The sequence below is a fragment of the Poeciliopsis prolifica genome, unplaced genomic scaffold (assembly GCF_027474105.1).
Source record: "Poeciliopsis prolifica strain line A6 unplaced genomic scaffold, Auburn_PproV2 SCAFFOLD137, whole genome shotgun sequence".
NCBI classification, from domain to species: domain Eukaryota; kingdom Metazoa; phylum Chordata; class Actinopteri; order Cyprinodontiformes; family Poeciliidae; genus Poeciliopsis; species Poeciliopsis prolifica.
In genome coordinates, this window is record NW_026562512.1 from 294,041 (window position 1) to 321,942 (window position 27,902).

At 43.7% G+C, this 27,902-nt stretch overlaps 2 protein-coding genes and 1 long non-coding RNA gene across 3 annotated transcripts; 2 read left to right on the top strand and 1 right to left on the bottom strand.

Annotated features, from left to right (window-relative positions):
- The first annotated feature begins 559 nt into the window (after nt 1-559).
- Nucleotides 560-1,504, top strand: LOC129355525 (uncharacterized). The gene is made up of 3 exons (XR_008605286.1): nt 560-946; nt 1,100-1,119; nt 1,213-1,504. It is a non-coding gene; the product is annotated as an uncharacterized LOC129355525 (long non-coding RNA).
- A 196-nt stretch (nt 1,505-1,700) lies between these two features.
- LOC129355516 (potassium voltage-gated channel subfamily G member 1-like) lies at nt 1,701-7,854 on the top strand. Its single transcript, XM_055025116.1, is given in 5 exon segments — nt 1,701-1,745; nt 2,287-2,494; nt 2,497-2,577; nt 2,580-3,121; nt 5,228-7,854. Coding segments are annotated over 4 exon segments (1,560 nt in total). The 5' UTR covers nt 1,701-1,745; nt 2,287-2,364; the 3' UTR covers nt 6,035-7,854.
- A 12,559-nt stretch (nt 7,855-20,413) lies between these two features.
- On the bottom strand, nt 20,414-24,164 carry LOC129355523 (gamma-aminobutyric acid receptor-associated protein-like 2). Its single transcript, XM_055025122.1, has 4 exons — nt 23,470-24,164; nt 22,725-22,780; nt 22,410-22,582; nt 20,414-20,839 (listed from the first exon to the last, which is right to left on the bottom strand). Exons 1-4 carry the CDS (start codon nt 23,501-23,503, stop codon nt 20,749-20,751), a joined length of 354 nt encoding a protein of 117 aa, XP_054881097.1. The 5' UTR covers nt 23,504-24,164; the 3' UTR covers nt 20,414-20,748.
- Nucleotides 24,165-27,902: the final 3,738 nt, after the last annotated feature.

The following is a 27,902-nucleotide window of genomic DNA, read 5'->3' on the forward strand; positions in this document are numbered from 1 at the left end:
AAAATAAATAAATGACAGAGCGGGAACACAGCGTGACCCCACGATGAACCGCGCCAGTTTAAGCTGCAACAAAAACGTAAGTAAGCATTGTGTGTGTTTGTGTGTGATTGTGTGTTTGTGTGTGATTGTGTGTGATTGTGTATGTGATTGTGTGTGTTTGTGTATGTGTGTTTGTGTGTGATTGTGTATGTGATTGTGTGTTTGTGTGTGATTGTGTAGGTTTGTGTATGTGATTGTGTATGTGTGTGTGTTTGTGTGTGTGTTAACTCTTTAATTAGGCCCTAACTCGTGACGGGTCCTCCATCACAGTAACGAGTAACTAAACCACACATTGAAAATGGATCGGAGTAAAAGTTTGCAATTAAGTTCAGAAATATAGTGTAGTAAAAATGAAAGTTATCAAAAATTTTCATACTCGAGGAAAGTATGAAATGCTCCAAAATATACTTAAGTAAAGTAGTGAAGTATTTTTGCTTCGTTACTATACAACACTGTTCATTTAGCATGTCTCCACATGTCGAGTTGAAGCTAAATATGTTGCTAGACAACAAGATATTCAGATTGTAGTTCGTTTGATGCTATCTAGTTAGCATGCTAAATATGTAGTTGAAGCTAAATATTTAGACTGAAGCTAGCTAAGCTTCAAACTACATATTTAGCTTGCTAACTAGTTAGCCTCAAACATTAGGTTCAATTTAAAACCAAATAGTAAGTTTGCCGACCCAATTAGCAAGCTAATTAAGTAGCATAAGCTGAATAGCTAGACAGCAACTTAGCTAAGATAAGTATTTGACTCAGAAGCTAAAGGCCAACAGATGAAACATTTACAGAAGAGCAGGAAGAATCTGTTCATGTTGTGAACTCAGAGTCACAACATGAATCCATCATGGACGGACTCACTGAGCATCGTCTCTCGGTTCGGTTCCGTTCGACGTTTGGGGCAGCAGTAAGTGATTGTCATGATCTATTCTGTCCGCAAAACGACAGTTTGGTGTTTCATTCATGCAGAATGACGGGCGGTGGATTTGCTTCTGTTTTAAATCGATTTTGGGAAATGTAATATCAACCCTGAATAAAAATGTGATTTCTTTTTCCACAGAGAACTGGCTGCCTTTACAGGTGAGTCCACCTCACTCTCGCCCCCTGCTGGCCGCTCCAGACCTGCCAGCTCTTCTAACCGGATCATTTTTCTGTTCGGTTCGGTCCGCGCAGCAGGACGGATCTCAGTCGGACCAACCTGAGGAAATCTGTGCGTCTCCGGATCCATTTCCTGCTTTTAAACAAACTTCTCCCGACCTCTGAGAGCGGAACCGCCTGTTAGACAGGAGGAAGAGGAGGAAGAAGAGGAAGAGGAGGAAGGTCCTGCTGTCGGAACAAGATGAAACAAAGCAGCAGGTTTCAGGAAACCGCTGTTAAATAAACGCATTATTATTTCTGCGAGGGACAGGTGGACATCCCAGGGACAGGTGGACATCCCGGGGGACAGGTGGACATCCCAGGGACAGGTGGATCCCGGGGGACAGGTGGACATCCGGGACAGGCTGGGCTGAGGACTCCTTATGCTCCACCTTTGCCCTGACAGGTGACTCCGCTTCACGTTTCATCCCATTAACTTTCTGATTTTGATTTTGATTGAATCGAGTCTGCAGCTCTGCCGGGATCCAGAAGTTTCTAACCTAAACCAGAGAACCGTGTTAAAGCTGGAGGTTAAAGTTCATCTGTTGTGATGCTGCAGCTTCCGGCCGGTCAGTTGGATAATCTATGATATTATGTAATTCCTGCTTCACAGCAGCAGGTTGTTCCGGTGGTTTGATGGACTAAAGCTACAGATTGAGTTTAGATCCCCAGAAGTCTGAGAGGCGCCACCTGCTGGAGGAAAGAGGGAACACGGGGATATGGCAGGCCGTTTTAACAGAATTGGTTTCTGTATTTACATTCCAGATATTTAAAAATTAGTTTTTACTAGACTTTTACTATCCTGAATGATAGTTTAGTATTTCTGTTTTTATATTCTAACTTAATTACAAGAAGTCAAAACATCTCCACCTGCTAGCTACATCCACACCTGAATGTTACTACTGGCAGAAACGACAAGGAAGTGAGGAGGGCAATGGTTTTCATCCATCACTGCTTTGACTTTTAATGACTCATCACTGGAACAAGCTCATTCACGTCATTGTGATTTTTCAGCATTAGCAGAAGATTGACAAACATTTGCGTACATGAGAGAAGAGATCGGAGCTGAGCAGCATCTCAGGCTAACTTCTAGTTTTTCTGTCTTTTCAGTATCTTGCTCGGAGTTGGTCTTCCTCTTTAGCTCGACCACAGAAAGTTCTTCTATTCCGTCCCGGATCTGCTGCCAGCATGCCCATCATCAGCAATGCCAACCATGACTTCAGCACCTACTCCATCAGCAGCGACGATAGCAGCCTGGACCGGTTCTTCACTGAGATCCCAGAGACCGAGACCCTAAAGGGGGTGTACTTCCAGCGCGCCGGCTGCTGCGGGAGCCCCAGGCCTCCTTCACGGTGGACCACGCCGTGCAGGTCCTCATCAACGTCGGGGGGAACCGCTACGCCTTCCCTGGAGCACGCTGGAGCAGTTCCCCCAGAGCCGGCTGGCCCGTCTTCGCTCCTGCACCACGCCGGAGGAGATCGCTCGGCTCTGCGACGACTACGACGAGACGTGTCGGGAGTTCTTCTTCGACCGGAACCCCACGGCCTTCAGGGTCATCCTGAATTTCCTGGCGGCGGGAAAGCTGCGTCTTCTCCGGGAGCTGTGCGCCGTCTCTCTGCACGATGAGCTGGACTACTGGGGCGTGGACCCGGGCCACATGGAGCGCTGCTGCCGGCGGCGGATGATCACCCGGGTGGACGAGGTGGCAGAGCGCCGGCGGAAGGAGGAGGAGTGGAGGCAGAAGAGGATGAAGCTGAAGGAGAGACCCCCGCAGGCGGAGAAGGGCTACCGCAGGCTGGTGTCGGCGCTGCGGGAGGTGATGGAAAACCCGCACTCGGGTTTGGCGGGGAAGATCTTCGCCTGCCTGTCCATCATCATGGTTCTGGTGACTGTGGTCAGCCTCTGCATCAGTACCATGCCGGACCTCAGAGACGAGGAGAACCGGGTGAGTTTGAGGCTTTTCCAGTTTAGGGAACGGGACTGAATCCACCCAGTACTGAGCAAAAGTCCTGAACCAGTTCAACTTTCTGTCCTGACTGACTAATAATGTTTAAAATTTGATCTTCAGGCTCAAATTTAACGCTTGTGTTACCAAAACACAATCACGAAACTTTTTGGAAAAGCAGCAAACGTTTCCTTATTTTCTTATACGATAAATAAACACCAGCGATTTTAAGGGATAGATCAGCATATCATGCTTAGATCAGATTAAAGTTTACTATTCGGTTTGAGAGTCAAAACTGTGGACACACCCCTCATTTCCTGAAGCATGGTGGTGGACTTGTCATGCTGTGGGATGAAGTTTTGTTGGAGATGGTAAACATGCAGATGATGCTCTGATCTCTGAACTGAAGTTCATGCAAAATGTTGTGTGATGCTAAACAGTTACCCGCAAACAAACGGTTTAGCTTGAAGCTAACTTATTTAGCTGATATTTAGCTTCAAACTAAATATTTTGTTAGTTAGCTAAACATTTTGCTTGCTAAATATTTAGTTACTGAGCTAAATATGTAGCTTCAAGAAACACATTTAGATAAGTAACTATTTATGTTGCAACTAAATAGTTTCAAACTAAATATTGACTTTAAAACTAAATGTTTAGTTGATGAACTCTGTATTTGTGTAGAGCTGCTGATGGCTGGAGGTTCAGTTCAGCAGAAGTTCAGCTTCCAACATGCAGTCAGAGGCATTATGGTGCATAATGGCCTAGTCCAAGTCCAAGTTGTTCATGTTGAGGTGTTTGGTAAGAGGCCGGTCCCGGCTGCTGCTGGTTTGATTCTCTGCTCTGGTCCACCTCATGCAGGGAATCATTCCTGTGTCCTGGAGCGGAGCTTCCTGTGGCGGCGGCCAGATTAAAAATATCCACTTTATTATTTCCTAAAAGCTGTGTCTGTCGCGCTGACAGCCTCGTTAATCACGTCTGTGTTTTCGCTGTTCTGTTGTTGAATCTCACAGGAAAAGAAATGATTTTTTCCGTTTCAACAGGAAGCAAATCGATGCTCTGCAGGCTTTCTTGCTGAATAAATCATGTTTACAGCTTAAAAATTCAGAATATTCAATATTTTCTTAATTTGTTTGTTACAATCTGCTGAATTATAAATATTATTTTAATTTTCATACAAGTGATAAGACAAAATGTACTAAATAGTTGATCTGTGGATTTCTGTGACTGTCAGCCTTCAATCTTCCTCTGAGGACGAAAACTAAAAATCCAAATTAGCAGAAGGAGAGGAAGCAGAACGCTGCGTCCATCTTGTCTTTAAACCATAAATCTGAATTAATTTTCTACAGTAACCTGCAGGCAGAGCCTCTCCTCTGGATCCTGACTAACAAGCAGCTGGTTTCCTCCCAGCCAGGATCTCTGCTCATCGTTCTTCTTCTGGTCTTCATGTCGATTTGAGATAATCTGTCACTGAAGCTTTTCAGCTCATGGTTTTCATGCAGCAGAGACAGAAACATTCTTACATCACTGCAGCTCCTCTGGTTCGTCTCCTGATCCAGACAGAAACTGAATTCATGTTTTTATGTGAAACGACCCGTTCTGGACTCAGGTGGTTTCTCCAGGTGTGACCCGGACCCGCCCTGCTGGAGGTTCAGGAGGAAATAATCTGGATCTGTGAAACAGAATGAACCGCATCCTGAACAGGACTTACACTTCAAGCCATGAAGGGAAACCTTAGGATTCATTCATTCATTCATAACGTTCACAGTTACAAACTAAATATTTAGTTTGAAGTTAAATATTTAGCTTGCTGACACATTTAGCTCAGAACAACATATTTACCTCCAAAGTATTTCAGTGACTTAAATCTTTAGCTTAACTATGTTTTTAGTTAGCAGGCAGATTAGTAGCTCAGACTAACAAACCAAATGTAGTTTAAAGCTATTTAACTACATATTTACCACTAAACGGGATAGTTAGTTGGCTAAGTGTTTAGTTTATGACAGACTGAATAGTCTGAACTGTTGCTGTGCAGCTTTAAAACGGCTCTTTGGTTTCCTCTCGGATGCCGCAGTTTGATGAAACGTCTCCATGTTTCCTCCTCCGCAGGGCGAATGCTCCCAGAAGTGTCGCAACATGTTCGTGGTGGAGTCCGTGTGCGTGGCCTGGTTCACCCTGGAGTTCCTGCTGCGCTTCGTCAACGCTCCCTCCAAGCTGGCCTTCGCTCGCGGCCCGCTCAACATCATCGACGCCGTCGCCATCCTGCCGTACTACGTGTCGCTGGTGTTCGACGTCGGTGAGGAGGCGCAGGACGAGGCGGCGGTGGGCCGCGGCTACCTGGACAAGCTGAGCCTGATCCTGCGGCTGCTGCGGGCGCTGCGGATCCTGTACGTGATGCGGCTGGCGCGCCACTCCCTGGGCCTGCAGACGCTGGGCGTCACCATGCAGCGCAGCATGCGGGAGTTCGGCCTGCTGCTGCTCTTCGTCTGTGTGGCCGTCGCCCTCTTCTCGCCGCTGGTCCACCTGGCCGAGAGCGAGCTCGCGCCGTTCGCCGCCGCGCATCCCCAGCACAGCTTCAGCAGCATCCCGGCCTCCTACTGGTGGGCCATCATCTCCATGACCACGGTGGGCTACGGCGACATGGTGCCACGCAGCGTCCCCGGCCAGATGGTGGCGCTCGTCAGCATCCTGAGCGGCATCCTCATCATGGCGTTCCCGGCCACCTCCATCTTCCACACCTTCTCTCGCTCTTACCAGGAGCTGAAGCAGGAGTACGAGCGGGTGTGGAAGCAGGAGCGCCACAAGGAGATGAGTGACTTCTCGCAGGAAGACTTCTCGTCTGCGTCCAAAAAGGAAAGCGACGGACTCCCGTCCAACGAGACGCATCGGTCCACACTGCCACCTTCTGCTTTCTGATGGACATTTCCAGTGTCTTTCCCTTTAAATCTTTAATCTGACTCCCAGATGGACGTCCAGCTGTGGCCCCTAAGGGCCCCGGTCTGCGTACGGGTCACCACCCTGCAGGATCCGAGCCGGAGGAACCGCTGATGTTGGATCTCCAGCTGAGGAGTCTTCCTTTAATATCTTCTCCTTCAGGTTTAGATTTGTTCAGTGCTGCAGCTTCAACCCTTTAATGAGTCCAGATTTATAGAATCTGTCCATCGGTTTAAATCCCAGCCAACATTTAGTCTGATTTCCCCCTGATAGTCCAGAAGACTCGGTTCTATTGGTACCAAACATTTAACAACTCCATCTGCTGAGGTTCTTTCTCTCTGCTCTGAGTCAAACCAGCCTGTTACCCTCCTGGCCTGTGGGGGCGCTGGAAACGACACTAAAACCTCTGAAGACGCTGAGAGCAACTTCCTGCTTCACCAGATGAAACAAGATGGAGGCGTCAGAGTTTAGTGCTGGAGGATTTCTCTTTAGTCATTTCTCCTGTTAGCATTGGGCTAGAACGTTAGCTTTGGTTGTATTTACCCAGAATGCCCTGTGCTGTCGTCCACTTCCTATTCGTGGTGCAGTCTCTGGTCCGCGTGGCGTTCACATTCAAACCGAACCCAGACCGGTTGAGGTCAGAGGTCGATTAGCATTCACACCTGACCAAACCAGACTTTGACTAGACAGACGGACTGGCGTCAGAGTAAAGCAGATTGAACAGAGCTGGGGAAGAACCCTGAAACGTTTGACACGCGTTGTGTTTGTTTTCCACTAAACTCCGGCTGGATCAGAGGATTTGATCAGGAGGCATCAAATTAAAAATGAAAAACAGAAACAGCTGAATGAAAGGTTCATTAATGATGATAAAATGTCAGATTAGCATCAGAAAAGCGGCAGCAGAGTCTCAGTGATCCGCTCACAACTGATGATCCCCTGAATCTCTGGTTCCCTAAAGAACCAGGTCGAGTTTTCCAGCCGACTGAGACGCATTCAGGATCTACCTGTTAATAAACTGAGATATGAAGCTTAAATTAAACTGTTAAATGTGATAATAAAACGTGGACTGGATGAGGAGTTGGTAACAATGTGGTTCTGACTCGGTTCCCAGGAGGTGGAAATGGAACCGGGGCTTTCACAGAACCAGATCAGGACTGGAATTTTACTGGTGGAAAAACCATTATGATGAATGGACTTAAAATAAAAATACAAAAATAATTTAAAATGTGTTTCTTCTGTAGGCAGGGAAAAGATTGATTGATAAAAGCAATAAAAAGAGCCAAACATCCAAGGGCTGCACAGTTTTCATTAATCAGTCACAGTTCTTGTCTAAACTGGACTTTAGCAGAAGTTTTCCTCCTCTGTGTTTTCAGGAAACTTTCCAGCTTAACTTGGATTCCAGTTCTGGAAAAAAGTTGTTTAAAATCCAGATCAAATAATAAAAGTTACAACTTAATGTTAGCAAGACAGCAATGCATTTAAACTCTTTAACCACCAAGAGCTTGTCTGACTGCTTTTTATGATTTAAAATTATGTTTTTCCATAAAAGTGCCCAAAATCAACGTATTTTCAACCCATTGGGCTATTACTGCCATCTAGTGGTGAAGTTTGAAATCCCAACCAGAACCGGAAACTGATTTGTTTTTTCTCCATTTCTCTGTTCTTCCTCTTCCTTTCTTTTGCTTTGTTGGTTTTCTGTTTTTGGATTAATTCATGTAGACATGATCTATAAGATGTTTTCTACAGAAAATGGATTCCTGGTTTGACTGGTTCTGTCGCTCTAAGGCGTAGATGGAGCGACATGATTGTTAAAACACCAGCTGAGCTCAGAATAAAGGAATAAATCAACATGTTGATCAAACTTTTGGGGATATTTGCATTTTTATTGTTTCCATCTGTTTCTGTCTACATTCATTTCCCGTATGAAGGTTTACACTTAAAATCGCATTTTCTCTTTAAATAATGAAAATGTTAGATCTGAAAAGTGTTTATTCAAACACAATAAATGGAACAAAATCAAACACAGACCTCATAAAACAGCTATTATAATCTTAATCTAATATTTCTGAACCTTAGCAACTACATTTCATTTCATAACTGCTAGCTTAGCTCACAGGGAGAACCTCACCAGTCTGCGGCTGCGCACACGGAGAAGAGATGTGTCACACCAATTATCGCCCCCCGCAACAACTAACAACAGGAACTATTAACTTGGCAACAAAAATAAAAGGAAATTAGTATAAAAGTAGAAACTACAAATAAAATGTTCCACTGAAAGTTTAGAGAATGTTCATTCATAATAATATTAACAATAAGATGAACTTGCTACACTGACATTCATGATCACCAGGATAAAGAGCTTTTATTATGAAATGAGTAACTTTGCGATGAACATCATCAACTTTTCCAGCAAAAAGAAACAAAAGTTTTGTTAAAAACCTTAAATTCAAGCTCATAACAATCAGTGACGATTTGGAAACATAAATGTTCCTAAATGATCAATTCTCCATCAGACAAACTGAAAAACAAAAACTTTATAAAATCATAAATTAGCAGTAAAAATTGAGAACTATCAGCGACTCGTCCAGTGTCGTTAAAACATCCAAACGGTTCTTCCCGCTCCAGCAGACTCGGTTCCGATCCAGATCTCAGTGGAGCCGTTTTTCTGTCCCAAACTCTGTCTGCAGTTTCCGGGTCCAGGTCCAGTCGGATCCAGGCAGAACTTCCTGTTGCTCTCAGTGATGACTCTGCAGGAGAACACACAGCTTCTGGGTCAGAACCGGACCTGGGTCAGAAACGGACCGGCCAACTGGGTCCGAACGGGACCGGCTGACCGCCCAGCACCAGAACAAAGTTCATATTTTGGTATTTAGAATCATTGTTTCCTTCGTGGTTTTGGTCTAATAATAATGTGGCTGCTGTCAGGACAACTGCCTCTTGTTTTTTATTTTGTTTTTTATGTTTAAGGTGGCAGTAGTAATTTTATTGGTTTTATGTTGGGTGTACATTGGAATATAGAGGGGGAACTTTTGTTCCGCGCGGCATGTGTTGCCCGGGGAGCTTTGGCTGTCGCATTTGGAGCCATGTGGGTCATGCGGGCTGGAGAGACTGTGAGAAGATTAGACTTTATTCCTCTGGAGTTGATGCAGCTAATGAGGTACAGTTTTGTTGTATGTATCTTTTGTTATATTGTGTCATTCGTTGTGAACTGATTTAGGTTGTGTTACCTTTTTTTGTAGTTCTGACGGCATTTTTTGAGGACCTCGAAGAACGTGTCTGAAATAAATGGCTGTAGAAAATCAAGAACTGCGTTAAGTTTAATTGAACTCGAGAGGAGTAACAGTCAGAACTCAACTGCTTCGTGCTGGACAAGTGTGGAGAGAAGAGCGGAGTCTGTTGCAGCTGCGGAGCCGTCAACGAGCAGCTCGTTAAGGGGTGACGTCGCTCTCTAGCATCGAAGGAAAAAACCGACTGCATGCAGGGTTACCTGAACCAGAGGCAGCCAAGAGTCCAGGAGTGCAGCGTGGTTAATCTGCCACCAAGTAACACGTTTAAAATAAGTTAAATGTGAATAGGTGAATTAGCTTTGCTAACTTTGAAAGGGACTCTATAAGTGTTTAAGAGGGTAATCTGCTGTGGTATAAAGTTAAAGCTTAAGTTTGAAAAAATATATAGATAAGTAAATGTTTGCAAGGTAATTGTTACCAAGTTATTCAAGTGAATTATAAGTGTTTTGACAAGTTAATAGTAAACTAAGGTACCTTAAAAGCAAGTTATAATTTGGTTTCACATGGAAGCTATTTTTCTTTTTTTCTGTTTTGTAACAAGTGAAAGAAGATTTATTGTTCTGATTAAGGTGTTTGTTACACCACATTTAAGTTCGTCTTTGAAGATAGAAATAATTTAAGCTTAAACACATAAAGGTGTAAAGAGTGTTAAAGATTCACTACATTTAAGTTCATTCAAGGAAAATAATTTAAGTTTATGAACAAACTGAAAGGTTAGCGCTTGAAGCTATATATATATATATATTTTATATATTTTATATATATATATATATATATATATATATATATATATATATATATATATTTTAAATATTATTTTTAATATAGGAACATTTTAAGTTACAGTTAAGAAAACCCTTAGTGCACACACAATTGAACAGTGACATGGCCACACAGAAAGACTGTGATGCTGGAGCTATGGAGCTGCAGCAAGATGGGAATCACGAAGAGAAGGCCTCAGATACAATCCCCTTGGAGGCAAGAACAAGTCAAGCTGTTCCAGAAGAAGGCTTGAGGAAAAGTGTAAGGCAGAGAAAACTCACAGAGAAAGGCCAAACACTACATGAAGAAAAGGTGAGCAGGCTTCAAGCTCGTTTCAAGATCAGTTATAACAAATGGAAAACTGCTGCTAAACAAGCTAAAAGATCACTTGAAGCACCTGATGAACCAAGTTTGCACAATCACATTGTTCAAATCCAACATGCTTCAGGAGAAGTGAAGCAAGCCTACGAAGAGCTGCGAAGTTATGAAACACCTGACAGAGACACTCGTCGCAGAGTGGACACTGTGATGCAGTTTCACAAAAACTTATAAACCAAGTTCAAGGAAACACTGGTGAAAAGGAAGATGAGAAATATAGAAAGGAGATCGGCTGGTTGGAGTGAAGCTGGCTCTGTGTTCACTTTAACAACCTCGCAAGTTTCCACACAATCGGGTAGTGTACGTTCAAGCCATTCGAGTAAGTTGTCTGTCAAAAGACAAGAAGCAGCAGCAGAACTTGCAGCCATGGAAGCCACTCTAAAGATGATGGAAGAAATGGAGTGGGAAAGAGAGAAACTGGAAGAGCTTGAATTGGAAAACAAAGAAAGACTTGCAAAACAAAAGGCAGAGAATGCTGAAACCCAAAGAATGTTAGAAAGAAGAAAAAGAGAGCTTGAACGTTTAGAAGCTGTAAAACAGATGGAAGCTGCCAAAGCACGAGTGAGAGTCTACAAGCAAGAACTCAACTCAGATGAAGAAATATCGGATCTTCTGCATGATGTGGAAAATCAAAGACCACATCAATTCCAGTAAGCCAGCCTCAGCCTAAGTTTGAAACCTTCAAGACTCAATCCAAGTGCACAATCATTTACATCACCACAAGACAACACCTCAAGTGCGCAACCTACCAACAATGCCACGCAGGAAGATGGCGCAACAGTACTGGCAAGGGTTTTAGCAGAGTCCATTAACATTAACCGATTACCAGTTTCCAGAACCTGCTGTTTTCAATGGTGATCCAATCAAGTACAAGGATTGGAAAATTTCATTTCAAATGCTGATTGAAAGAAAGAACATTCCAGTGGGTGAAAAGATCTACTACCTACGAAAGTATGTTGGTGGTCCTGCAAGAAAGGCTATTGAGGGTTACTTTCTACTGGGAACAGACATAGCATACCATTCAGCCTGGAACATTCTGGAGGAAGATATGGAAGTTCATTCATAATCGCTAAAGCTTTCAGAGATAAGCTCTCGTCATGGCCGAAAATTGGAACAAAAGACAGCGCTGAACTAAGAGAGTTCTCAGATTTTCTCAGAGGCTGTGAAGCAGCAATGTCTCAGATAAAGAGTCTCGAGGTTCTGAATGACTGCAGTGAGAACCAACGAATGCTCAACAAGCTGCCTGATTGGCTTACAGCAAGATGGAACAGGCAAGTCATTCAGATTGAAGAAGAGACTGGTTCATTTCCAACCTTCAGCAACTTTGTTGACTTTGTCACAAGAGAAGCTAAAATAGCATGTAACCCAGTGACATCACTGCATGCTCTCAAAACAAATGACTCAGAGAAAGTGAACCCTTTAAAAGCTCGAAGTGTCGGAACAAAGACATTTGTAAGCAGCACAGAAGAGAGAACAGAAATAAACAAATGTGTTTTCTGTGAAAGATTAAATCACAACATCCAGACATGTCGGAAGTTCATGGAGAAAGCCATAACTGAAAGAGTGAAGTTTGTGAAATTGAAAGGACTATGTTTTGGATGTCTCAGTTTTTGGACACCAATCCAAGAAATGTGAAAAGAGAAGTGTTTGTAACACCTGTAAGGGAAAACACCCAACATGTTTACATGAAGAACGAGACAAAGAGTTCAGAAGAAATAAAGACAGCGATAAAGAACAAGGGCAAGTTAAAGAAACCAAAGAACAAAGTAAAGATACATCAAGTGAAGCAATCTCAAACCGTGTGATCCAAGGTGATAAGAGCAATCTCACATCTACAATAATTCCAGTTTGGTTGTCCACAGCAAGTAATCCAGAACAGGAAATGCTAGTATACGCCCTTCTGGATAGTCAAAGCGACACTACATTTGTTCTCAAAGAAAAGGCAGATGCTCTGGACACAGAAAAAAGAGATGTACAGTTAAAGCTCTCTACGTTGTCATCTAAAGATACTGTTGTTTCAAGTCAAAGGCTTTCAGAGCTACAAATCAGAGGTTTCTACTCTTCAAAGAGAATCCCTCTTCTTATGACATATACCAGAGAGTTTATCCCTGCCAATTTAAATCATATTCCCACACCAAAGACAGCAAGAGCATGGCCTCACCTGGAGCACCTTGCTGAAGAGATTGCCCCTCTGATTGAATGCGATGTTGCTCTGTTAATGGTTATAACTGTTCACAAGCATTAGTACCAAGAGAAGTTGTGTCAGGAAAGGACAATGAGCCCTTTGCTCAACGCACAGACCTCGGCTGGACAATAGTTGGAGGTGTTGGTCATTGTGTTGACTATGGAGACATTATTGGATGTAGTCACAGGATAATTGTCAAGGAAGTGACACCTAATCCACCATCTGATCAGCTGACTAAAGAGGTGCACTTTGTGTCGCACTCAGGTCAAAGAGGTTTTCACAACAACAGATGTGATTAAAGTTCTCGAATCTGATTTTAATGAAAGGAAAGTGGAAGATTCTCATCTTTCTCAAGAGGACTTGCGCTTCATTTCCATAATGGAGGATGGAGTAAAAATTCAAAAGGATGGACATTGTGAGTTACCCTTACCATTTAAGGAGGCTAGACCAATTTTACCAAACAACAAGAGCTGTGCAGAACACAGACTCAAGTGCCTCAAGAAGAGATTTGGAAGGGACAAACAATATCACAGTGACTATGTGAAGTTTATGAATGAAACAATAGAGTGTGGAGATGCGGTAAAGGTGCCTCCTGAAGAACTGCACAAACACCCGGCATGGTACATACCTCACCATGGGGTATACCATCCCCAAAAACCGGGAAAAATAAGAGTGGTGTTCGATTGTTCAGCAAAGTATGAAGGAGTCTCATTGAACGATCACCTGTTGACAGGACCAGTTAACCAACACACTTGTAGGAGTCCTGTGCAGATTCCGAAAGGGACAAGTAGCAGTGATGTGCGACATCAAACGCATGTTTCATCAATTCAGAGTCAGAGTAGAAGATCAAGACTATTTTCGCTTCCTGTGGTGGGATGATGGAGATTTCCACTCCACTCCATCGGTCTACCGCATGCGTGTCCACTTGTTTGGAGCTGCCTCATCACCAGCTTGTGCAAACTTTGGTCTCAAGTACATTGCAGCACAAGGTCAAGGACAGTTTAGTGAAGCGACAATAAAATTTATTGAAAGAAATTTTTATGTGGACGATGGTTTGATCAGTTTTCATTCGGAAAAGGAAGCAATTCATCTGGTGAATGAAGCAAAGGAACTCTGTCACACTGGGAAACTACAACTTCATAAGTTTGTTTCCAACAGTCAACAAGTACTTGACTCACTTCCTAAAGAAGACTGTGCAGAGACAGTAAAATCGCAAGACCTTGCACTTGGTGAGCAAAAAACAGACAGAGCTCTAGGCATTAAGTGGTGCGTAGCCTCTGATCATTTCCAGTTTCGAGTGGTTGTGAAAGAGCACCCACTTTCCAGAAGAGGAGTGTTGTCGACTGTGGCCTCCATTTTCGACCCACTTGGACTTGTGGCGCCTTTTGTTTTACTTGGCAAGCAAATATTACAGCAGATATGTCGTGACAAGGTGGACTGGGATGCACCGCTCTCAAGTGAACTGAAGCCACGGTGGGAGTCCTGGCTGTCAGATGTCAAGAACCTTGCAGATGTTAAGATTGACCGTTGTTACCTTCCTAAGGATTTCAAAGAAGTTCAGAAGTATGAACTTCACTATTTTTCAGATGCAAGTGTTGCAGGATATGGAGTCTGTACCTACCTAAGAGCTATCAGTGAATCAGGACAAATCCATTGCTCTCTTGTATTCGCCAAATCCAGAGTGGCACCCACCAAGGTGACTACGGTACCAAGATTGGAGCTGTCTGCAGCAGTCGTCGCGGTACGCATAAGCGACATGCTCAAGGCAGAATTGGAGCTGGAAAATGCTGAAGAATTCTTTTGGACAGATTCGCAGGTTGTGTTGGGATACATCAGCAATGAGGCAAGACGTTTTCACGTTTTTGTAGCGAACCGAATCCAACGCATCAAAGAGAGTACTGTACCAACACAGTGGAAGTACATTTCTTCACATGAAATCCCGCTGACCATGCGTCTCGTGGATTAAAAGCCAAAGACCTTGTTTCTTCCAACTGGTTTAGAGAACCAAGTTTTCTCTGGCAAGAAGAGCTGCCCAGTGGAGAGATTAAGGTAGGAGAACTTGGATCAGAAGACCCAGAAGTACGGAAAGTAGTTGCACATCACATGTTGACAAAGATAGATTCTTTGGTGGAGCGTTTTGTGAAGTTTTCCAGTTGGTCAAAACTAGTCAAAGCTATTGCAAGACTCATTAGATTTGGGAAGGAGTTTAAGAGAATGCAAAAGAGAACCAATGAAGCTACAAGTCTCGAAGAAAGACAAGAAGCTGAACTTGCAATCATAGCCATTGTACAAGGCTCAGTTTTCTCCAAAGAGATTAAGGAGCTTCAGTCCCGAAAAGAGTTAACTGAAGACAAGACAAGTAAGCTCTACCAGCTCAACCCCTTTCTCGACCACAAGGGTGTCCTCAGAGTGGGTAGGTTAGAGCAAGCTACTCTACATCCATATGTTAAGCACCCAGCTATTTTACCGAAGACCAGCCACATCACAAGGTTATTGATTGATCACTATCATCAGCATGTGGAACATCAGGGCCGGGCATGACAATAAATGAGCTAAGAGCTAACGGCATTTGGATACTTGGGTGTAGTCAAGCAGTATCATCCTATATCTACAACTGTGTGAAATGCAGGAAACTCAGACGAGGAACAGAAGAGCAGAAAATGGCAAACCTGCCTAATGAGAGAATGGAAACAACTCCTCCGTTTACATATTGTGGGATGGATTGTTTTGGCCCATTTTATGTCAAGGAAGGCGTAAAGAGCTCAAACGCTATGGACTTCTGTTCACGTGCTTATGTTCCCGCGCGGTACACATTGAATTACTCGATGATCTGTCAACTGACGCCTTCCTTAATTCGCTCCGAGCTTTCATTGCCATACGAGGAAATGTGCGGCAGCTGCGATCAGACCAGGGTACTAACTTTGTTGGGCAGGGCGAGAATTTCTGGAAGCAGTAAGAGAAATGAACCAGGAAAGCCTGAAGAAACTCGGATGTGAGTTTGTTATGAACCCTCCCTCTGCCAGTCATATGGGTGGAGTCTGGGAGAGGCAAATCCGTACAATCAGAAGTGTGTTGTCCTCCATCCTAGATCAGTCTTCCCGGACACTTGACATTTCATCATTACGGACTTATCTTTACGAAGTGATGGCCATAGTAAACAGTCGACCCATCACTCCTCACCTACTCAATGATCCTACCGGACCTCAACCACTCACTCCCAATCTTCTTTTAACAATGAAGACATCTGTAATACTACCACCTCCAGGAGACTTTGTGCAGCAGGACTTGTACCTTCGCAAGAGATGGCGTAGAGTTCAATACCTAGCCAATGAGTTCTGGCACAGATGGAGAAAAGAATATTTGTTGGGCCTACAGCAAAGACAAAAATGGCAGAAAACAAGGAGAAATGCGAAAGTCAATGATATAGTCATCATCAAAGATGAGACGGCACCACGAAATTACTGGAAACTCGCTAAGGTCACAGCAGTTTATCCAAGTGAAGATGGATGTGTGCGGAAGGTGCAGTTATTGATCAGTGACTCCACCTTAGATTGCCATGGAAGACGACTCACCAAACAAATTCACTTAGACAGACCTATTCATAAGACAGTCACATTGTTAGAAGCAGAATAGATCCACTCATAAGTTCAAATAGAAATCACAAGTGATTTGGTGGGAGTGTGGCTGCTGTCAGGACAACTGCCTCTTGTTTTTTATTTTGTTTTTTATGTTTAAGGTGGCAGTAGTAATTTTATTGGTTTTATGTTGGGTGTACATTGGAATATAGAGGGGGAACTTTTGTTCCGCGCGGCATGTGTTGCCCGGGGAACTTTGGCTGGCGCATTTGGAGCCATGTGGGTCATGCGGCTGGAGAGACTGTGAGAAGATTAGACTTTATTCCTCTGGAGTTGATGCAGCTAATGAGGTACAGTTTTCTTGTATGTATCTTTTGTTATATTGTGTCATTCGTTGTGAACTGATTTAGGTTGTGTTACCTTTTTTGTAGTTCTGACGGCATTTTTTGAGGACCTAGAAGAACGTGTCTGAAATAAATGGCTGTAGAAAATCAAACTGCGTTAAGTTTAATTGAACTCGAGAGGAGTAACAAATAATAATAATAATAATGTAGCTGATCCCCAGTACTTGAATTAAAAAACAGCCGGTCTCGACAGGTGATATTGGCTTTATTTCTCCTTTGATGATTTTGCTGGATCATCGTCAGGTCACTTGACTTCAAAACCTCCATCATCATCACCATCACCATCACCGTGAAAACTAAACAAATACAAATATTAAAATACAACACAAATCAACAATACAACAACAAACAAAAACGTACCTCGCTGCCTTTCCTGGGGAACGCCATTTCTTAGTCCAACGTTTGACAGTTCATTTGGTTCACTGCAATTCCCCAGTTTTATAGGCCCTGCCCTCTTTCTCTACGGCAGCCCGTGAGGTACGTATTAAACAAAAAAAATCCCAAAACATTACAAAATACCATTAAACCAAATAAATCACCAACAATGCAAACCAAAACAGACAAACATACATAAACAATCTGCAACAGTCTTAAATTAGAAATTCATTTAAATTGTTTAATTTAAATAAACTACAGATAATTTAGACATTTCATTTTACAATCCGTTACAAATAATAATAATAATAATAATAATAATAATTATTATTATTATTATTATTATTATTATTATTATTATTAATGAATATAATAATATTCAGATTTGCTCTGATCACAAATTGAGACTTTTATTTTGAAACGCTGGCTTGGTTCCAGCAGCCATGTTGGTTCCAGCAGCCATGTTGGTTCCAGCAGCCATGTTGGTTCCAGTAGCCATGTTGGTTCCAGCAGCCATGTTGGTTCCAGCAGCCATGTTGGTTCCAGCAGCCATGTTGGTTCCAGTAGCCATGTTGGTTCCAGCAGCCATGTTGGTTCCAGCAGCCATGTTGGTTCCAGTAGCCATGTTGGTTCCAGCAGCCATGTTGGTTCCAGCAGCCATGTTGGTTCCAGCAGCCATGTTGGTTCCAGCAGCCATGTTGGTCCCAGCAGCCATGTTGGTTCCAGCAGCCATGTTGGTTCCAGCAGCCATGTTGGTTCCAGCAGCCATGTTGGTTCCAGCAGCCATGTTGGTTCCAGCAGCAGTGTGCTCAGTGAACCCAGAATGTCCGTTTTGATGCTAATTATGATACTGATTCTGTTTGCAGTGATTGTTTCAGTCATTTATGAAAGTTGTGCTGAACTCACATCACAGATCTGACTCTGCAGTGAATCGGAGAGTTTTTCATCTCCTTCACTTTCCCTATGGGGATCGGCGTCCTGCCGTTGTCTTGGCAGCAGGGGTCCAGTATCATGCCTGGACCGACTGGAGCTGCGAACCAAAGCAGAACTTCAGCACCAACAACAGATTCATAGCTGCAGCAGCAGAGCAGCAGCAGCAGCAGAGGAGCAGCAGCAGCAGCTGCAGCAGCAGAGGAGCAGCAGCAGCAGCTGCTGCTGCAGCAGACAGACAGAGGAGAGGAGGAGGAGATTCTCCATCAGTAGTAGGAGAAAGTTCTGACCTGCAGAGCTGGACCGCAGGGAGCAGAGGAGAGCCAGGAGGCAGAGGCTCAGCTGGAGCTACATGGTTCCGGAGGTTCTGGAAGTGTGCGGGACCGGTCCGGCCGGCTCCGTTTATATGTTGAGCAGCAGCTGTTCTCAGAAAGCAGCGGCTGCTCCTCCTCCTCCTCCTCTTCCTCTTCCTCTGAAAAGGATCTGCTTTTATTGATCAACTGTTAGTTCAGTTTATTTTTATTCACCGCAAATGTCAAAAATCATTTTAATTCAGTCATTCAAATCGATCTGAGTTATAAATCAGTGCGTTATGATCAGTTTTATTAATCAATAGCTTTCTTCCTAAACAACACATTTCCCAATAAACTCCTATTTGAAGATGTTTATATCTTAACTTTGTTTGAGTTTGTTATTTAATCCCATAAATCGACATGCAAACAAACTAATGAAAAGTCTAATGATGATAATAATGATATAAAATAACAATAACGATCTGCTAAGGAGGTAATAATAACACAAGGAAGGACTGATGGACCAATCAGAGCTCTGATTATTAATGTGTTTATCTGTGAGATTCTGAGATTATAATCTGGATTTAACAGTGAAGCTAAACCAGGAGAAATATAATCTCAGTTTTTAGTTTTCATCAGAACTAAGCGCTTCTTTACTTTATTATCAGACGTGGCTTTAATGTCGAACTTGACCTGAACTCGACCTCCTGCTGACCTCGGCTTGAAGCAGAAAACCAGCAGCTTCACCTGAACTCGACCTCTCAGGTTTCCACGGATACCAGTGCTGCGAAGTTCGGCGGCAGAGACACGAGGAAGTGAAAATGGAAGCGTTGAGACGTTTCACCGCCGTTCGCCAAACACTCAGAAAGAATAATTGAAACCTTTCGAAGAAGAACGATCCCTGAAACTCTTCCAGAACCGTTCCAGAAAGTTTGGCTCAGAGAAAAACCTTTTCTCTGAGTCTGGAAGGTCAGCTGGGGCACCGCCAGGCAGAGGGAGGTGACCTCTGACCTCAGGCCACTCTGAGGTCTGCTATCGAACCAGCCAGGCCCCCTGTGGATCATGGCTTGCATCGGGAATGCGCACACCTCCATTCTGCACATAAAAGCCGTTTCATGAAGGAATGTTTTCGTGGAAGTGTTTGTGAAGCTGGAGACGAATCCTTGACCTCAGAAGACATTTTGCAGCTGATGTTTATGGTATGGTTAATGCATCATGTCTTTAACTTCCTGGATCATGTCATGATTAAATAGCCTTCTCTCCATTAGTTCACCAGTTCCTCCTGCAGAAAACAGCCCCACAGCATGATGCTGCCTCTCCCATGCTTCCCAGTTAGCATGGTGGTCCCTGTTAATGGACCTTCACTTTAGGCCTCATCCTGAGTCAGTCTGCACATTCTGGATTTAAGATAAACTATGTTGTGTTTAGCTATTTCAGAGCTACATATTTAGCTTGGAGCTAAATAGTTAACTGGTTAACTAATTTAACTTGCTAGCTTAGTATAGCTTCAAACTAAATACTTATTTTTGGAACTGTGACATTTATGAATGTGAAACATGGTGAAAATATGACTAAATATAAAGTTTGAGGCTAAATATTTAGCTAGTTAACTCATTTTGGTGAGACTGAATTGCTTGTAATCAGTTAACAAATATTATAGGTTCACAAAACCCTGATTTATGTTGACAACACACTTCTGCTTATTGGCAAGTAAATTTGGAAATTAGCTATATTTTCTTTGAGCAACTTAAATATTTATCTGCAGCTAAACTCAGTATTTAGCTAGTTCAAAGCTAAACATGCAGATTGGAGCTAAACAGTTAGCTTCTCCATGTAATATTTGTCTTACTAACTAAATGTTTTTGTTTGAAACTGTGATATTTAGAAATGAATGACAGGCTAAATAATCCAAATTACTGCTGTTCATTTTTAACTGGTAACTTTATAAACGGCATTCCATACATCCAAAAGTATTTACATCACATTTACATAAACATTTTAAATTGATTGATGCGGAATAAAATTCTGCTACCTAATAAATGTTAAATAAATGCAGCTTCTTTTCTCAGCCATTAATGACATAATCCAGCTGCAGTACTCCCAGTCTGCCGCCAGGTGTCGCTGTTTCTCAGATGATCTGTGACTGCGGACGATTTAAAGGAGACAATAAAACTCGTTCAGTCTTATCTTTTATTGGTTAGGTCATCCAGCTACCTCACCCTCACGCATTTAACTTAAAATTCATTTTGATTAAATTAAATTCAAAGAAAAACAAAAGCATTAAAACAAACTTCATTCAAACCCGTCACTTAAAAAACGTAAGAAGAGAAAATCAAACAGGATCTAAAAAACAACAGCATCAAACCCAAAGTGATTGAAACGGCGCCACAATGAAGGTGAATCTGTAGAAAGGTGGACAACAGATGCTCAGGCAGGATCGCTCCCTCACAGGGCCGGCGGTACCAGAACCGGATCGCAGCAGGAGGAGTCGAACTCCGGCCCGGTTCCTAGAAGCCGAAGGTGTTCTCTCCGCTGTACGCCACGTACAGGAAGCCGTCCTCGTCTTTCTCCTTGTCGTACAGCTGCCCCATCGTGATGCTGCAACGGATTACAGGCGCTGTTATTGAACCACCCAAAGGTTTTCACACCCCGCAAACGTCCCACCGGTCCCAACCAGTGGAAGACTGGTCAGAGGAAACCAACACTCCACGTCACCCTGAACACACCATGACTCCGGGTGAAACATGGGAGTGGCAGCATCATGCTGCGGGAAGATGGATGGAGTTCAATCAGGATCATCCTGGAGGAAAATCTTTTAAAGGTTCGACGGCCTGAACATCCAGCTGGAGAAATTATGGGATGGCTTACATTAGAGGGGTCCAAAGTGTGGCGCGAGGGCCATTTGTGGCCCTGGAAATTATTTTGAGCGGCTCTCCAGCTACAAGACATGATGGAAAAAATTTGGCCAAGAAACAGAAAAACAACTCATTTTTGCTTTTCTGTTACAAATGAGCCAAAACTGACAATATTCCACTAAAAAACTAAATTTCTCTAATGCCGTGTTTTTATGAAATAAGACATAATTTTTTTTATGGTTTGCTCCAGTAGCAACATCATGTGATGTTTTTATTACATTAACTAATTTCACCTCATCCTGGTGCAAAAACATTTTATTGAAAAACAAGACTTTTAAAAGCTGTTGCTTTTCCATAAAGATAATTTATTTTCTAAATGTCAAACTGTGTAACGCAGCTGGACTTTTAAAATAACACATTTTATTACAATTTCTTTTATTAAACAGCAGGTAGAACTTTAAAAAAAGAAAATTCACAATAAACTCACTTTTCATTTTTGATTTAATGAATTTTGTGGCCTATGATTTGTTCAAATTTACCCTTTTTGGCCACAAAGGAAAAAGTTGAAATGAAAGCAGATTCATGGATCAGAGTGGCCTAGTCAAAGTCTAGTCCTGAAGTCCAACCTGACTGAGCTGGAGACGTTTTCAGTCAGAAGACCTACTCTCCACACTTTTCAGATTCTATCTGTAAAACTTTAAATGCATCATTTCCGCTCAAACTTCAGCAAAACGCCCAGCAGTGACCGGCGGCGCGGCGGCCATCTTTCATAACCTGCCGCCATAATCAGTACATCAATAAATGACATAATCAATTAAAATGAGCCCAGTAAACTCCACCTGCATAATTTGTAATATTATTCTCTTTCTACCAAAAACTAGAAGATAAAAAGTTTAGAAAAACTTCTTGATTCATTTGATTTGTTGTTTCTCTTGTTTTATTAATTTGAGATATTTAAAATGTCTTCCAGCTTCAGCGTTAAATCTTCAGCAGAACCAAAAGTTTATTGTTCTCAGAATATGATCCTCCATCTTTATGCCTTTATTAAAATGATAATACTTTAAATGGTCTTAAAATTACAATATTATTGTTTATTGTGGTGACTTCAGGGATGATTTGTCATCCAGGAACCGTTGTTATGGTTACAGGTCAACGTAAACATGAGAAGTAATGAGATGTGATGATTTATGGGTCAGATTTCAGCACATGGTGAAGAGGTCAAAGTTCAAAATAAAACCACGAGATCCAGAGTTTGGGATCAGGTCTGGATCCCCGGCGGGAAAACCGACTCAGAGCGGGAACAGGAATCTGACCTGGACTGAGGGACGGTTTTGTCCACAAACAGGAAGATGGCCTTTTCCGACGGCAGCTGGATGCGTTTCCTGATGATCCACATGAACTGGGCCACCGTGATGTCGGACGGCACCAGGTACTTCCTCTTATCGATGTCCACGATCTGGGAGCCCGACACCTTCTCCACGATAACCTGCCGGGGACGGAGACGTTAGAGGCGGGAACGCGTCCCGCCGGGGAACCCGTCCCGCCGGGGAACCCGTCCCACTGGGAGAACGCGTCCCGCCGGGGAACCCGTCCCACCGGGAGAACGCGTCCCGCTGCTGGACACTCACCGGGACCCGGTCCGGGTACTTGCTGCGGATCTTGGTCGACTCTAAGCAGCGATGTTCTGCAGAGCAAACACACACAGAGATCAGCAGGATGCTAAGTGAGCGACGGCAGGTCCTGGAGGTGATCTGAAGCAGCGGAGACGGATCTCTGACAGCGGATCTATGAGATCCCAGGAATCTGCCGTCCATCAGGCAGGAAGTCCCCACACAGGAGGAAATCCTCTGCCTCCAAACACAATTCATGACATTTAGTTGGGGAAAAATCCTGCAAATTTACAGACAAAATTAGATTCTGTGTGAGTTTCAGGTCCAGAAAGCCTGGAGGTCCATTAGCGGAGATGAGTTCAAAGATTAGAGGAAATTCTGGCTTCGAGGAGGAGAGCAGAGTATCTTTCTGAGGAAATGAGGCCTGCAGCAGGAGGAGAGGATGCTTTCAGTTTCAGCTGGAGTCATGAAGCCTGGTGGATCCGACCAGGAACAGAACCCGGTTCGGTTCGGCTTCAAGCGGATGATCCCGGGATCCTGGCAGCAGTTCTGGTCGGAGCTTCAGCACCAACAGCCATCTTGAAACCGACTTACTTCATCAGCTCCCCCTCACAACAACCAGGCCAGAACCCGAACAGAACCGTTTCTAAGCATCACCTTCACCTCATTCCAGCTGAAATCATCCGGCCAGAACCACAAACCGGGATTGGACTCGAACCCGTCCCGTGTCAGAACCGTTTCTCCGCTTTTCATCGCTTCTTACCCAGGGAATGATCCTCTTTGAACATCCACTTCATGTTGCAGTCCGGGCTGGTTCCGCTCGACGCTGCGGGTTTCAGAGGAGAGTCCCGGTTCCGGTTCCTCAGCGGGTCTGGCGGCGATGGTTCCCCCGGAGTTAGCGCTCGTTCAGAGGCGGCAGTAAAACCTCCGCTAGACAAGAGAAACAACAACAACAAACTCCTCCGTCCCCTTCTTCACAGCCTGCCCTCGAAGCTCCGCCTGCCGTGACGTCACTTGGGCTGTACCACTCCCGCGGCTCAGAGAAGGGTTGGAGAAAGGAGAAATCTCTGGTTTATCTCGAGATTGATTCAGAAAACACGAAGCATTGTTCAATAACTGCGACTATTTATTAACAGCCTTTATAAACCACAGAACCTTATTCCTTAGTTGACAATATATCCCGCCTGCCGGCGTGTAATTACACCCGCAATGAGAGGCTTCTTCTCTCATAGTTTCGCCCGTTAAAAACGCCGCCATATTGGTAAGGGAAACTATTGCTGTAATACCGCAGGAGGAAGACAACACCGCACATCACACTGTTTTATTTAGAAATAAAATAATCTGATCCGCATGTATCACACAGCTTTTATTTTGATAGTCCACTTCCACTTATCGACACGTGAATTAGCATGTTAGCTAAATATATTTAGTTCGTAAACTAATCATTTTGCTAGCTCAAGATAAATTTTTCTGAATGGAGCTAAATATTTAGTTTTAAAACCGACATAAATTAATACATGAGTGAAAATATGACGGAATAATGAACCACCATCACAGGCTAAATAACTCGATTATTGTTGATCATTTTTGTCTTTGTAAATTTACAAACACGACGTCATATTCTCTTGGAAACACATTATAGACTACTGTCAACACATTAAAGGACGAATTTTTCAATAAAAATTTTACTCAAAGCGTAGAGTGATTTATTAAATTCTATTAAAGGAGCATAAAACTGAAGATCAAAACTAAACAAAATAAAGGACACACACACATATATATATAAAAATTCCCTTCTCACCCACCATATATATATATATATATATATATATATATATATATATATATATATATATATATATATATATATATATATATATATATATATATATATATATATATAAAATTCCCTTCTCACCCACCGCAGGTGGTTCTTATCCTCTGGTCCTCTACCAGAGGCCTGGGAGCTTGAGGGTCCTGCAGTATCTTGGCTGTGCCAAGGACTGCACATTTCTGGACTGAGATGTCTGATGTTGCTCCTGGGATCTGTTGTAGCCACTGCTCCAGTTTGGGGTTACTGCCCCGAGGGCCCCGATGACCACATGCACCACTGTGGTCTTCACCTTCCAGGCCCTCTCCAGTTCTTCCCTGAGGCCCTGGTATTTCTCCAGTTTCTCCTTTTTCCTGATGTTGCAATCACTTGGTATTGCTACATCTACCACAATGGCTTTCCTCTGATGTTTATCCACTATGACAATGTCTGGTTGTTTCGCCATTACCATTTTGTCTGTCTGGATCTGGAAGTCCCACAGGATCTTAGCTCTGGCGTTCTCCACCACCTTTGGGGGTGTTTCCCACTTTGATCTCGGGGTTTCCAGTCCATATTCTGCACAGATGTTTCTGTACACTATGCCTGCCACTTGGTTATGTCGCTCCATGTACGCTTTCCCTGCCAGTATCTTGCACCCTGCTGTGATGTGCTGGACTGTCTCAGGGGCCTCCTTGCACAACCTACACCTTGGGTCTTGTCTGGTGTGGTAGATCTGGGCCTCTATTGCTCTGGTGTTTAGGGCCTGTTCCTGGGCGGCCAGGATGAGGGCCTCTGTGCTGTCCTTGAGTCCAGCTTTTTCCAGCCATTGGTAGGATTTACTGATATCAGCCACTTGGGTTATTTGCTGGTGGTACATCCCATGTAGGGGTTTGTCCTCCCATGATGGTATCTCTGGCACCTCAACCTCCGTTCCCTGTTGTCTGAGACATTCACTGAGCACATTGTCTGTTGAGGCTTTGTCCCTGATGTATGTCCGAGAGGAAACAAAACATTGACAACAAACTGAACCTGCTGCCTTCGCACACCAGAAGGCGCTGTTTTCTTTCATGTAAAAATCCTCAATAAATGAATTATTTCATTTTACTGTAGATATAATAGAAATACTGTATTGATCTCCAAAGAAAAATTGTTTATTTATTGACAAGTTACTCCATCCAATGTGTTAAATATTAGTTAATACAAATAAAACCACATAAGCGACATAAAGAGATATGTACATAGGTGTGTTATTAAAAGTGATTTACATATAAAATAATAAATAAAATACTAACAATTATAAAATCATTTATTTATGTTAATCTATAAATAAATTATTTTTTATTTAGCCATTTTTTTATAGCTCAATAAATTTATAGATCTATAAATGAATCCAAAGAAACGTAGCTTTAAAAGACACTCAGAGTTTGGATTTGGCTTTTGATCAGGTTGAAGTTCTGGAGAACGACCCGGTTCCAGACCATGGTTCTGAGCAAGAAGCCGTGTCCCAGCGACCCAAACAAATTTGACATCTGGAAGGAGTTGATGGCGGTTCCGGTCGGCTGCACCTGCGTGAGGCCCAGTCACTCCCAGTAGAACCGCTGCAGGTCCAGAAACACCCGACAGAACTGGCCTGACGCCGGGCAGCTGAACTCTCAACATTAGCTCTGACTTCCACCAAACTTTCCTCACTCGGGATTCCTGCAGAAACGCTGTGAGCCGGTCCAGACGAGCCGGTTCTGAGACCCGGTCAATGTGATCGAGTGGATCTAGTGATCCACTGCAGCTTCACTGTGGATCACTAGACCCAGTTCAGACTGGAACCATTTCAAACCAGTGTAAATCATCTTGCAGCTGAACAACCCCACAGCATGATGCTGCCTCCACCATAGGTACAGACCTGGCAGCCTCTCCAGTACCGCCGGTACTGTCCGGTACCATCTGGTCCAGTGGGGAGAACATAAATACCTCATGTTTTCATTTTTAATGTAATGTTGTGAAACCAGATCCTCCTGTCTCAAACACGGTTTCACTCTAAAACTTGCCGTACGAACAAATTTAGAAAAGTGCAGCTGCTGCACTTTTCTAAATGGCTCCATGTTCTCCATCAGAGCCACAGATCCTCAGGTAGCAGCTCACCTTGATGCAGCTACTGATGCAGCTCACCTTGATGCAGCTACTGATGCAGCTCACCTTGATGCAGCTACTGATGCAGCTACTGATGCAGCTGCTGATGCAGCTACTGATGCAGCTCACCTTGATGCAGCTACTGATGCAGCTGCTGATGCAGCTACTGATGCAGCTACTGATGCAGCTACTGATGCAGCTACTGATGCAGCTCACCTTGATGCAGCTACTGATGCAGCTGCTGATGCAGCTCACCTTGATGCAGCTACTGATGCAGCTGCTGATGCAGCTACTGATGCAGCTACTGATGCAGCTGCTGATGCAGCTACTGATGCAGCTCACCTTGATGCAGCTACTGATGCAGCTGCTGATGCAGCTGCTGATGTAGCTACTGATGCAGCTACTGATGCAGCTCACCTTGATGCAGCTACTGATGCAGCTGCTGATGCAGCTACTGATGCAGCTGCTGATGCAGCTGCTGATGCAGCTACTGATGCAGCTCACCTTGATGCAGCTACTGATGCAGCTACTGATGCAGCTGCTGATGTAGCTACTGATGCAGCTACTGATGCAACTGCTGATGCAGCTGCTGATGCAGCTACTGATGCAGCTACTGATGTAGCTGCTGATGCAACTGCTGATGCAGCTGCTGATGCAGCTACTGATGCAGCTCACCTTGATGCAGCTACTGATGTAGCTGCTGATGCAGCTGCTGATGCAGCTACTGATGCAACTGCTGATACAGCTGCTGATGCAGCTACTGATGCAGCTACTGATGCAACTGCTGATGCAGCTGCTGATGCAGCTACTGATGCAGCTACTGATGCAGCTACTGATGTAGCTGCTGATGCAGCTACTGATGCAACTGCTGATGCAGCTGCTGATGCAGCTGCTGATGCAGCTGCTGATGCAGCTACTGATGCAGCTACTGATGCAGCTACTGATGCAGCTGCTGATGCAGCTACTGATGCAGCTACTGATGCAGCTACTGATGCAGCTGCTGATGTAGCTGCTGATGCAGCTACTGATGCAACTGCTGATGCAGCTACTGATGCAGCTCACCTTGATGCAGCTGCTGATGCAGCTACTGATGCAGCTACTGATGCAGCTACTGATGCAGCTACTGATGCAGCTGCTGATGCAGCTACTGATGCAGCTACTGATGCAGCTACTGATGCAGCTGCTGATGCAGCTACTGATGCAGCTACTGATGCAGCTACTGATGCAGCTCACCTTGATGCAGCTGCTGATGCAGCTACTGA